Source organism: Cnephaeus nilssonii (assembly GCF_951640355.1).
Source record: "Cnephaeus nilssonii genome assembly, chromosome: 13".
In the NCBI taxonomy this organism is placed as follows: domain Eukaryota; kingdom Metazoa; phylum Chordata; class Mammalia; order Chiroptera; family Vespertilionidae; genus Cnephaeus; species Cnephaeus nilssonii.
The window spans coordinates 19,377,784-19,390,503 of record NC_137084.1 but is presented as its reverse complement, the minus strand read 5'-3'; the positions used below and the strand labels follow the sequence as shown (position 1 = coordinate 19,390,503).

Here is a 12,720-nt window from a genome sequence, read left to right as displayed (position 1 = left end):
CTAGGAACTACCATAGACAATTCCTTTACCTTCTCACTCTTCCCCAGTAAGCCACTGGTCGTGAGACGTTCTGTTGAGTCTTCTTCTGAAAAATCTGTAAATCCCTATCCAGGCTATTGGGATAATGCAAACCAGATTTTTCATCTGATTTGCATTATCCCAATAGCCTCCCAAATGGTATCTGTACGTTCTTACAAGAATTATATTTGTAAATGAAATCTGGTCCTGTGCTTCTTCCAATTAAAGGAAGAAAATCTATTTGATTTAGCATATAAAGTCTTCCACAATTTGGCTCTGGGTTTCTCTTTTGCCCCTTTTGGCCATACCATGCTCTCTACCTTCCACCCCACTGAGTTCAGCATTTCATGGCTACAAGCTTCTGCCTAGAATGTCCTTCCTTTCCATCCTCTACTTGGTAAAGTCTTTCCTACCTATCATTGGCAGCATTTCACAGTTTATCTGGGCACATATTAGCGCACACTTTTCTATGGTCTCACAGAATCTTGTTCATGCCTCCATTACAGTTTGCATCACACTGTTATAACTGCCTAATTCATACTGGATAGTATTCTGCCTAGCAATACCGCCCAACCGGTATGTTCAAAATATATTTCTGCTGAACAGATAACTGAAAAACAAAGAGTTGATTCAAAGTGAATCACATTGTTAGAAGTTATGACATATAGTAGTACTAAAGGCCCTGACCTGCTTTTCATCATTAGACTATAAAAGTATCCCAAAACCTTATCACTCAATGTATATGTCCAAAAATCATTATTTTTTCAAAGGTAATAAGGAGCTTCCACAAAAGAGGAAAATCTTACCTCGAGGGAAAATCCCTGGGTCCATGAAGGTGGCCATGCTGAAGTTAGCCAGCACAAAGAGAAAAACAATCGCATTGTAGATGGACACATAGAGGCTTAGTCCTGGACAGCTGCATAGATAAGAAAGAAAATGAGGGGCTGCTTCTAACACTTTGGACACCAACCATATAAAGATTCAGCCCCCATACTTATATTTAAATCTTGTGTAGTTCACCTTTGCTGCCTCAAATTATTGTATTCTTCCCAACAAATGTTTCTAGTTTCCCAAAGAAATGCTCATTTTAGATCAAGGTACAAGACACTCTTTCCTACCATAACCCCTTGCACTAAAGGTCTGTGTTCTTCAGATTCTTTCTTCCCTGGTGGATCTTTCCAAGGTTTTAGAATCTGCTCTTATCTCCCTTTTAAAAGGGCACAAGAGTTAGGGACTGAGTATGTACCAACTACACTGATACCAACTACACTTCCTTCTCTGTAGCAGCCTTGAGGCTTCTGAATCCCAGCCATGCCCCAGTGACCTGTACATTGGCCCAAAGCATGAGATACCACCTGCCTCTCTGGCTTCCACTCCCTCTGGCTTTGTACCGCTCCCAACTGCCTGACATTTCTTCACTGGGTCAGATATTCCTGAGAGTTTTATTCAACTAGAAACTAGTTTTCAAGGTGAAAAAAAGGGAAAAAATAATAATACCTAGATATGAATGGCACAAAACTAGACTTCTTGAGGTCTATAAATGAAGCAGAAGAGTGGGGAATAAAGAAAAGATTCCAGGCCTGGCTGAGTAGCTTAGCTGGAGTGTCGTCCCATGCACCGAAAGGTTATGGGTTCGATTCTAGGACAGGGCACATACCTAGGTTTCGAGTTCAATCCCCGGTCAAGGTGCGTACAGAAGGCAACCAAAGGATGTTTCTCTCTCTCTCTCCCCCTTCCTCTCCCTCTAAAATCAATAATGCTTTTAAAAAAAAATAAAAGAGAAGATACCAGACCAAGCCACCCTAAATCCTATAGGTAAAAGAAGCTGGTTAAATATATCCAGTATTTCAAGGGTCCAAATCAAGAAATATGCATGAGGTAACTTTTCTTGGATTACAAAAAAAAAAAAGTGCCCCAGTCCAGGATTACACTCAGTTTCTGTTGGGATGTGAGTCTAGTAGGAATGCTGCAGGTGCTCTTCCTTTCTCTGATGATATTCTGGGAGCTGGAAGTTTCAGAACACAGATGTGCTGCTTGCTCTGTCAGTAATATCCAAGACCCTCTCTCCTGTCTCAGCTCAGGAAAAACTTCCCATTATAAGACAGTGGCTAAATACCCTAATCTGCTCTGTGGCTGAGAACTTAATCTCCAGAATTAGGACAGCATCTGTCTTTGTCCCCTTTATCTAGACCACTCAGAAGGAAAGGAAGAGTTCATGAAGGAAGCAAGGGCCAAGAGAACATGACAGCATGAGTCTGGAGAATTCATCCACAGCAGTCCTGGATTCTGTTGTGATGTGTCTCTACCAAAACAAAAAGCACAGCCCTGAGCAGTGATTCAAGATAGTTCATAGGAATTGAACTCCATAATGATATATAAATAAACTAACGGTAAGAGACAAAGGTGATTGTCACAAAGCATCTAAAAGTCTTGACCACCATCTATTTATTCAAATTCCATTAAAAAATTTTTTTAAGTAAATATTATGTGCAAGGTTTTTTAGGTAGTAAATATCAATTAACTCTTAGCTTCTGATGGATCAAAACTGGAAGATAATGAAGGTAGAATAAAGGCACCGATTTCAAGAAAAAAAACAGATCTCTCATCACAGTTCTGGGTTTATTATCAGTCTCCTATGGAAGCGTCTTCTTCTGGGGTTTCTTTGGTTCAGAAAAGATGTCCCCCGACTTTGGCAAGTTTTGGGGTGAACTATAAGCAAGAAGGAAGAGTCCTTACACAGCCCCACCTAAAGCCTGAGTTCCTAGCTCCTTGGAAGGGAGGGAGAGAAACTGAAAACCAGTCATCCAGGTCAGAGCCCCTCCCTAGTACTTAGCTGTCACTTTAATTTCCGCCTGGGGAAGAGGAGAAAGGGTGACTCACTTGACTCCTACAGCCTGGGAAGATAATTAGAAGGGAAAAAGAAATTAAATCCTTAGAACACTGAGGTACCATGATTTAAGTCTCATTCCTAGAATTGGCCATTATGGCTACTGTGGCAGCCTCTTGAGCTTCTGAAAAAAAATAAGGGTATTTCTGTTCTTGAGGGAAACCAAGGTAAATGACAATGAGACAGCAGCTACTTCGCAGGCCCAAATGTCAGCCTTTCTGACCCCATTCTTTCTTCAGTTTCTACATTTCCAAACAAAGAAAATCACACAATTTCTTCTGTATCTGGTCAAACTCTGGGATAATGAACTTTACCCCTACAACCTTCCTGATATCAACCTATCCCAGTCAAAGTGTGAAAACCTAGAATCAAGTTCTAGGATCTGTTGCCAAAATAAAGCCTGCCCCAGAGTTGGCAGTTTCTAGAAATGATACAAATAAGTGCAGAGGCAGTATTTGCTCCTAGATGCAAATCAGGGACGTACTGCTTCCAACCTAAACACTCTAGCTCAGAGAGCACCCTACCAAGGAGAGGCATGTGTGAGCAGTGCCTGGTCCTGCCATATCCCATTCTGTTTAGCTCAGGGAGAGGCCTGTTGTTGCTATAGTATTCTGTCAGATCCTAGGTGACCACTCCAAGTAGTCTGTCTGAATCTGTTGCCTTTGATGGAAGGAAATGAGGGCTAAGCTGAGAGGAGTTGTTGGGGCTCGTCCTCAGCCTATAGCAATAATCACAGTGCTCCAAAGCACAGGGAGTGGCTGCAGCCCAGAAGGCTGGCTGACTGACTCACTGATGAAACTCCCAGTCCTATACCAACCCAGAAAGAACAGGTTCTTCTGCCCACCCATTCAGCCCTCCTGTTTTCGAGCCAAATAAAATGAGGAGAGTAGGTTTCAATACCTACACTCTTGAAAAATCTGTTGCGTAGCCATCTCTCACACTTCCTATTATAAATGGTTCAATTCCTAGTACAAAAAAAAAAAAGTGGGGGGAAAAAAAAAAGTAGGAGTCAAGAAGCTTTGATTTTAATTCTCTCTCAATATTTTGCTAGGTAACCTAAGGTAATCCACAGAAAACTCTCCAAGTTCATTATTTCAACTACATAATACAAATATGAGAATGAGACAACGTTTGAAAAGATCCTAGAATTCTTTTTAAACCAGATGGCTTAATACTGGGCATTCACTGGCTAAAAGACACACACACACACACACACACACACACACACACACACACACACACACTACTATTACAACCATCATCAATTATCATTCCAGCTCCACCTTCATCCTTCATTCCACTTCCCCATTCTGAGGTACTGGACATTCAAGAACACTTGAAACATAGGTACTACCCTCCTAAAGAACAGGTCTATGCATTCCATCCATGCCTAGCACATAGTTTGAATGTATGAGTAGTGTTCCTTGTTAATGAGGAAAGGTTGAAATGAATACTCCACTTCCTGCCCCTTGGGGATCAAGATTCCAAAGGAAAACAATTTCTTCTCTTATAGGTGGGTAAGTTCCCCTTAAAACACTTCATTTATGGTGTGTGTGTTACTCAGACTTTCAAGCAGCTCAGTGCAAGACACAGGACCTGGACATTTACTCCTGGATGAGGAAAAAAACGTGGGAAGGAAAAGGAACAACCATTGCTCAATTAATGCCCTAAATCACGAGACTGCTCCCACTCAAATCAGGTGCTAGCACCTCCACAGTCATGAAAAAAAAAAAAAAAAACCACAGAGGGAGAGTCACTCCAGTTGCCCAACTCTGCGGTAAAAGGGTTGGGAGGGGCCAGAGGTAGAAACTGAAAGGAAGAAAGCTCTCTATGGATGGGACACTGGAAAGACCACAGATTTCTGCACAACCCAGACTTTTTTATCTTTCCTGAAGAGGACCACCTGCAGCAGAGATGTGCCCCCATGCCCACCCTACCGACCTTAAAAGTAAACAAAATGAGACACTGGTTGACTTTACTCGCAGTTCGAGGAGACTTTAGAGGATACAATTCAGTGATTTATTTCAAAGACCACTGCTAGGAGCCCTAAAAAGGTCTCAAGGCTCCTCAGGAAGACAAAGAGTATGCACCAAGTAGCTGGGCCTCTATGCATCAGCCTCAGCTGAACCAGACAGCTCTACCCTTGTTTTATGTACTGGGGTTCCAAATAAGATCTCATTTGAAAAAGGTCATGGTGTTTAAATAACTGCTCTAGGTCAACTTCCTCATTATACAGAGGAAGAAACAGGTCCACAAAGTTTAACAGGCTTTGCCAAAATCTGTCTCCTGACCCCCCAAAAGTGTGCATTCCTTTTACCTAGCACTGCCCCTTTGCCAATCACAAAAGGAGGCTTAGCAAAGACAGATGAGGATTCAGGCACATTATCTTAAATGCAGAGTCTAATGCCTAATTAGAAGGAGGAGGGTTACTTTAGCAGACACTCTCTTTCCCAAGCAGTAAAAAGAGGAAAGAATTAAGACATGATCCCCAATAACTCACCTGCTTAGTTTTAGTACTGAAAAAATTCAGTGAATGACGGGGATTAGGCTTCTAGGAGGAAGACCTGAACTGTTCTATTCAAGCTTCTCTGGGAAAGAAGATCACCATTTTTTGATGATCAAGCCCAACTGATAATTTCTGCTCATAGCTTTCCCTACTTGGCGGGTATACTACATCTAATTGGCTGAAGCCTATATGCTTCCACTAATTACGTCTGCCAGCTGAAAGGGACTTTTTCTCCTACTCCCAGTCCTCTAGGTCCCAAAGTAATTCTCACCTGGGGCTTGTACAAATGGTTGAAAAGATAGTTGTAGCCTAGGGAAGAGAATAGGAGGATGACAGAGTAGTTACAGATTTAGGGCCCCAAATAGGAGCAGGTTCAAAGAGAGCCTTCCTCTTGTCTCTCACTTGAAACCATAAATTATTTTTTAGGTTGTATAGTTTTAAACAGAGGATTCTCCAAGGACTTGAACTTCAAAAGGGATAGGATATGAGGGAGAACAGTTTTTGAGATCAATGGCACCTTAGTCCAGATGTATGCTTGTAGAGGAACTGTTATGGTTAGATGGAGAGGAAGAGATGAGAATTTCAGAGGTTCAGGGTGTTTATGTCTCCACAGATGGGCAAGGAGACTCTAGGGAGGAAAAGAGAGCCCAGAAGTTGGTCCTGAGGAAAGTGCCAGGGGGGGACTCTCACTAGGACTTAAGGCTTCTAATTTTGGATTAGAGGCAGTAATTCCAAAGAGAGTCAATATTGTCCTCCAAAATTCTTTTTCCTCAGGCTAAGAGACCATAGAATAAGGAGGGCCCCTACTTTTCTGGCACCAGGGAATGGAAAAGTAGGTTAAATAGCTTCAACTATCAGTTGAGAAAATGTCTATGTCAAGACAACAATCTGTGGCAAAACTGGTATAACCAGCCACGCACTTCAATGTTTCCAGATTAGCAAATTAAGAGCAAGGATTCTGCTCAAGAACAAATGGGTTGAAAGAGAGAAACCACTTAGTACCCTGAATTTCCAACTTCCCCCAAAGCTTTGCCCCTTGAAGGAAGATAGAACCTCCCCAATTTAAGCAGGTCTGAGGGTGTCAAAGTGGTCTTGTATAATATCCCTCCTGACACAGCGCCACAAGGACTACAAGGATACTAAGATCCCATATAATTGTCCCATGGTTAAAATGTTGATTCTACCTACCCATAAGAACAGAAACCAAAATAAGGATGACGCTAAAATTCCCTCCTCCTTATTGGCAGTCAATGCATGAAGAAGGGCAGAACACTGAACATGTTGAGACAAAGATTATAAAGAACAGAGAAGAGCAGGGCTGCTCTAGATCCCTGAAGGATTCCACAGGTAAGTTCAGGCTGGAGAGCTGGGGGCAAGGAAACTATGACTTCTACTCATCAGAGAAAGAGGCGAGAAATAGGATGGTGCTTGTACCTTAGGCAATAGAGCTTTCCCTTATCAAAAAACTAAGAGCCCTAGCCAGTTTGGCTCAGTGGATAGAGTGTTGGCCTGTGGACTGAAGGGTCCCGGGTTCAATTCCAGTCAAGGGCATGTACCTAGGTTGCTGGCTCGATTCCTGGCCTGGTCAGGGCGCATGCAGGAGGGAATCAATCGATGATGTATCTCTCCCTATGTCTCTCCCCCTCCCTTCTACTCTCTCTAAAAATCAATGGAAAGATATCCTCAGATGAGGATTACCAAAAAGAAATAACTAAATAGAAAACATCACTATTACTTTGCTGACCCATATTTTTTAGAATTCCTTCTGGCATAAGCTCAATTTGGGAGGTTTCCCTCCCTCCTTTCTCAGATTTAATTCCTGTTAGCTATTTCTTCCCATAATAGTAATTGCCAGCAATTTCTGCTTCATTCATCCTTCAATGAGTCCAAACTGTTTTATTCCTCACCACTTCATTGTCCTCTTCCCAGCAACCTCCCATTGCTCTAAATAGCACCTCACAATTAGGTTTAAGCCTGAACTACAGCAAAGTGAACTCCCCAGAAATATCTACCATGCTCAGATTGTTCCAAGAGCTACAACTAGAACACCAACTCAATGTCTCAACAGTTTAAGGCTCAGAAGGCTGGTCCATGTTAATTATAAACAGGTAACAGCAAAGATGTTTCCCGTGTGGTTGACAGTTAAAATACTGGGGAAAGGGGGAAGAATAAATCAGTCTCCTCCAATAACAAGCCAACGAACAAAGTCTGAATATCCTAAGTGGGAAATCTTTTAATACCAACTGCATTTCCTAACACAACAAGGGAATGGAAGAATTGCTGCCATTCCCTTCAGCAGGAACTAATATAAGTCTTCTAGGACTCTCCTAAATAAAATTTGCGTTCACTTCCCATTGGCCTTCACTCCTTAAGTAACACTAAAAGCTAAACTCTCTCAATGGTATATCTTCTAAATCAATTCTGAAATTCTCCAGTACTCTGTTCCCATAATCTTAAATTTAAGCTTCAAATAACCAGGGGAAAAGCCACTGCCAGTGGCTGATTGCTTAAGCTGCTTCAAGCCTCTCTGGTGGTTTCCTCCCACTTCCTTCCTAGTTCAGGATCATCTAATGATGGAGCTGGGTAGGAAAATATGAACATCTGTGATTCCAGAGGAAGGGAGGCAGGGGAAGGTAGAGGATTCAATGGAGTAAAATATATACCATGTTTCTGGGATTCAGATTTACCTCTATCAGACATCCAACACCCAGTCGCTCGGCTTTGAAAGCAAAACTCAAGAGAAAAGCTAGCCCATCACCTCCCATGGAGTGCCCCCCAAATACTATTGCTGGGAGAAAACTCACGTAAAGGCAAAGAAGAGGGTCGTAGCTCCCACTAAGAAGATGGCGGCTGCTGAGACCGGAACATACTTGCTGGGTTTGAATCTCTTTCCAGACTCTGCGGGCATGTTGGAGGTCTGATGGGAGATCTGCCCTGCCGCATAGCCCAGGCCCACACAACGGCAGAACAGACAAGAAAATGGGATGAGGGCAACACCGAAGATAAGAGCACAGGACACCAGGGAAAGAGAAAATTTTAAATTATCACCCTTCCCCCTCCCAAATAAAACCAAAGGTCAAAAGATCTCAAATGAAGGAGAGCATATGGGAGGGGGAAAGGTGATTCCAAATAATGAATAACCACCTCCCCAGCTCGAGGCAGGAGGAGACTAAGAAACACAACTTGTACAATTTAAAAACTGGAGACAAACAAGAGGCTGTACACATGCAAATGGTTGCAGGTAGAGAACACAGACAGTCAGACAGATCAAGGAATAGCTCATGGATGGAGATAAGTCTTCAAAAGGAAAGAAGGGGAGTATCAGGGTAGGGCAGAACACTTCGGACAAGGAAAAATTCTTCGGAAGAGATACTGTAGTACCTCCACGACTACCACACTTCCACAAAATGTGAGCTTCACCCAGAGGTGTGCACTGTGCTTCTATCTTAATCCAAGAAGGAAACTGGGATTTTCAGCTTTAAAGAGAAACTGTTTTTACTGTAGTCCTTGTCTCTTTTAGGCAGTTTTCTCAATGTCACCACTCCCACACCTTGACTTCAGGGCTTGTAGTATGGCAATGGTGGTTTAATTTTATTTCTTTTCTCTTGATGGCTAAAGCTGGGCAGCAGCTGTTACAAGACTGAGTTGTAAATCCTTTTCTTTGAAGAGGGACGGAAAACAGAAAAAGAGCAAGCGTGTCTGTCTTCAATCTCTTGTTGTTATTCTCAAGCCCTTTTAGGGCTCCGTTTCCTAGAGAGTTCATGCAAAACTAAAGGGAAACATAAAATCCCTGAGGCCATGTTCTTCCCAATAAGCAAAATTAAGATGGAAAAAAAAAATCAATTCCACTCAATACTTTTTAAAGATTACTGTGAATGAAAGCAAAGTTCCAAAGAGGTCCCTGTTTCCAGGTTAGTGTGTCTGCTCTTTTGTCTTCAATCTTGGGCTGTCTGAATGCAGAGTTCAACTGGGTTACAGTGCCTCACCTGGAAAACAAAAACAAATATCTTTATCAAAGAAATTCTTTCAGGGCATTTCTTAAGATCATCAAGGCTCAAACCCCATAGAGCACTGTTTAAAAGTGCCTTTTGAAAGAAAGATTAGTTTCCACTTCACTTATGTGTATGATGGGCTCTTACATTTGGAAGAGTGAATTCTTCACTCTTCTAAATGCTGTTCATATTAGAAAGAGAAGAACATGGCTTCACCTGGCCTAAGGTCATCAAAGAACTAGTTCTTATAAGGGGGCCATCGTACCTGACACAAATAGTCAGTAACAAATATCAAAATCTAAAAACAAACAAAATGCCAGCAGTGACGGGCAGTCCTAGACAAGAGATTTCTCCTTGGACAAGGAATATTTCTTGCTACGATGAAAAGAGAAAAAAATAACCTCAAAACTAGGGCAGTAAGTCTCATTTCCTCTCTCTCTCTCTCTCTCTCTCTCTCTCTCTCTCTCTCTCTCTCTCTCTCTCTCTCTCATATCCCTCTATGCCTTTTTAGTTATAACCCTGAAGAGGTAGAAGCTGAATATTTGGTCTTCTAGAGTAACACATGAAAGGACCTGAATGAGAAATGTGCTTGCACTGAAAGGTGAGATGCCCTCTTTAGGAAACTGAGTCAACCCTAGGGGCTGGTCCTTTTTTCCCAATTCAATAGTTTTTTTATTCCTACATTGGCCTATTAGGAAGTCAACTGAGCCCCACCTTCCTCAATATGATTAAAAGTAACAATTAATTCTGTTGATGGTAGTAGCAAAATAACACAAGCATTTTGGATTTTATAGGGTGCTTTTCATCTAGTGATCTCAAAGCACTTAACTCACATTATCAGAGACAGAATCCCTTATCCCACCCCGTAAAATTGAAGGCTAGAGAATGCCTGAGGCTATTCCACTGAATCACTTGAGCAGTCAAGTCCAGAGCCCCGAGAGTTCACATGCCCCTTTGCCAACCCAAACCCTTTCTATCTCTTTCTCATCCACTATACTACCTGCCCAGTGATGACGACTGAAATCTGCAAACCAAACATTTAACTTGTTAAAATTTAAAAATAAAAGTTTTATTACCCCCAAGTGATCTAGGATTTCCCTTAATACCAAGGCAGAGATCAAAGTATCAGAAGATTCAAATGAAATACAAATGTGCCCTGGAATTTATCACTTCCTCTCTTACCTGTGGCATGGAAGGCAAAGGAGCCCTTCTTCAAAAAAGATGCATTGTCTCTCTCTTTAAAAAACAGTGTTTTAGAGGGCCAAACAGCAATATTAGAAGTGAACACCCAGATAGTACAAAAAAAAGTTAACATCCTAAAAAATTTAAATCCTCGCTAGCCCCTAATTTTATGACTATTTAATTCTCAGTTTCCTAAAACAATCAAATCCCAACCTTCTGAATGTAGGCCTAAAACTTTGTTAACAATGAAAAGCAAATTCTTGACTTGCAGACAATACTATTAAGCTTTCCCCTCAAAACCCTGAAGATTGGAGAAAAATGGAAAATTGTACTGCTTATATTTTATCTATAACAGGCTATAATTTAGACAGCATTAGTATTCCAGATTATATTTTCTAACAGGAAAAAAAGTAACTTGGATTAATAATGCCACAGTAATGCAGGATCATAAAAGACCATGCAAGTTTGGGAGTATTATACTGAGAAACATCTAAGATGTTTGGGGGATATACATTACAATGGACAAGACATAACCTAAGAATTTATTGGGTATAATAAAGACATACCAAGTCTTAGCAGAAGGATGTGGGTAGTAAGGATAAGATGAGTGTGTTTCATCAGAGCCAGTAGTCTGGATCCATACCAGTATGAGGTGTACAAGCATGTGTATGACACAGGCAGAGTAATTTATGGAATGGAATATGTATATATGAAATAAACTAGAGAATATGTGCTTGAAGGCTCTAATAAAGGTTTAATAAAAGGACCTTCTTAAAGGGTGAATGGATATGAACAGTACCAGTAAAACACAAGTATTGTTTGTTGAAACAAAGAGATGTAACAGTACAACATAGTAAATCTGAATACAAAGTAATCAAGGTCTCATGGAATAATCCACATGGCAAGAGAGCTGAAGAGTCAAGCAGAAGTTTAACATGGGTGTTATCATTATATACCAAGGTAGCAAAGTACACGGGTTTATAATTCTTGTAAGCATTAGGTGGGTTTTGAAGAATGGGTGATAATGAGCATTCTCAAGAGATTTGCTACAGTACAGAGAGATACTGGGATAAAAGGATAGAAATGCGGATAGAAGATCAACCTAGACAAGAAAACATTAATCAGGAAGTGAAAAATCCAAGACAGAAAAAGGGTCTACACTACAATATAACACATATCTGATCTTATACCTTTCATAACTTTAGGTCACTTGCTTACTTCTCATTTAAGTGTTTTCATTCAGCCAAGTGGATAAAACATCTTCCACTTCCTGTCCCACAAAGAGATAGATTCCTATTGGTAAAATATTAGCAAATACATCCGAGCTCCGCTTGTATTAAGTACAAAGTACTAAAAGCATGAAGCACCGGCCGGTGGGAGTGAGGAAGCGGACAGACGGGAGAGAACAGGTAACAGGATGAGGCTTGAGCCAAAATAAGTATCAGCAGAGTGGAGCGAGGGACCTGAAACGGAGGGAGGTAAAAGGGGAACAGCACCCAGTCCCCACTCAGAAGGCGAGCTAGGAGAACCACTGTATGGGGCAGAGCTGACTGAGACCGAGAAGACAGAATTCACTGGGCAGGGCCCACTGGGGCTGCGGGAGACTGCAGAGCCCAGCAGCGCAGGGCCGGGGGCGGAAGGGGCGGCGGCTGGGCACCAGGCGCCAAGGGGGACCGGGGTCCCGAGGTAGAACCGAGCGGCCGGCACTAACCCGTTCTGAGCCCGAGAGGCCGTGGATCCCCGGCCTCTGCTCGTCGTCCGTTTCCGGGGCCCACGGGTCCCGCCGCAGTTGGATGACCCGGCCCGGAGGAGCAGTGGGGCCTCAAACCACCTCCCCCTTCCAGGTCCCCCTTCCCTAGAGGTCACTCTCCCCTCCCACCTCACTGGCCCCGCACTTCCGGTTCCGCAGGGGCCGGTGTCCCTGGTACTCACCCCCGGCACGGTTCCCTTCACCGCTGCCGTCGTTATCGCGGCCGCCTCTCGGCAGTGCCGTCCGGCCTCTGAGAGGCAGCGCGCGGCCCCCGCACGCTCCACGCCCGCCCTGCTACGCGCGCTCCCGCACGGTGACGCTCGCCTCCGAGCCGGCGCGCGGCCGTTGCCCTCACTGCCCAGTCTCGAACCCTCCCAGCGTTCCC

At 42.8% G+C, this 12,720-nt stretch overlaps 1 protein-coding gene across 2 annotated transcripts in view; it reads right to left on the bottom strand.

The window, feature by feature from the left end:
- ZDHHC5 (zDHHC palmitoyltransferase 5) overlaps positions 1 to 12,720 on the bottom strand; it is a 23,304-nt gene extending 10,584 nt beyond the window's left edge. The window contains exons 1-3 of one of the 2 annotated variants that reach the window (XM_079787080.1): positions 12,518 to 12,720; positions 8,216 to 9,397; positions 825 to 934 (exon numbers count right to left, since the gene is read on the bottom strand). In XM_079787080.1, the coding sequence (XP_079643206.1) occupies positions 825 to 934; positions 8,216 to 8,319 (214 nt within the window). In that variant the 5' untranslated portion in view covers positions 8,320 to 9,397; positions 12,518 to 12,720. Of the gene's footprint in view, positions 1 to 824; positions 935 to 8,215; positions 9,398 to 12,296; positions 12,448 to 12,517 lie in introns of those variants that run through there. The other variant, XM_079787081.1, reaches the window with a different exon arrangement.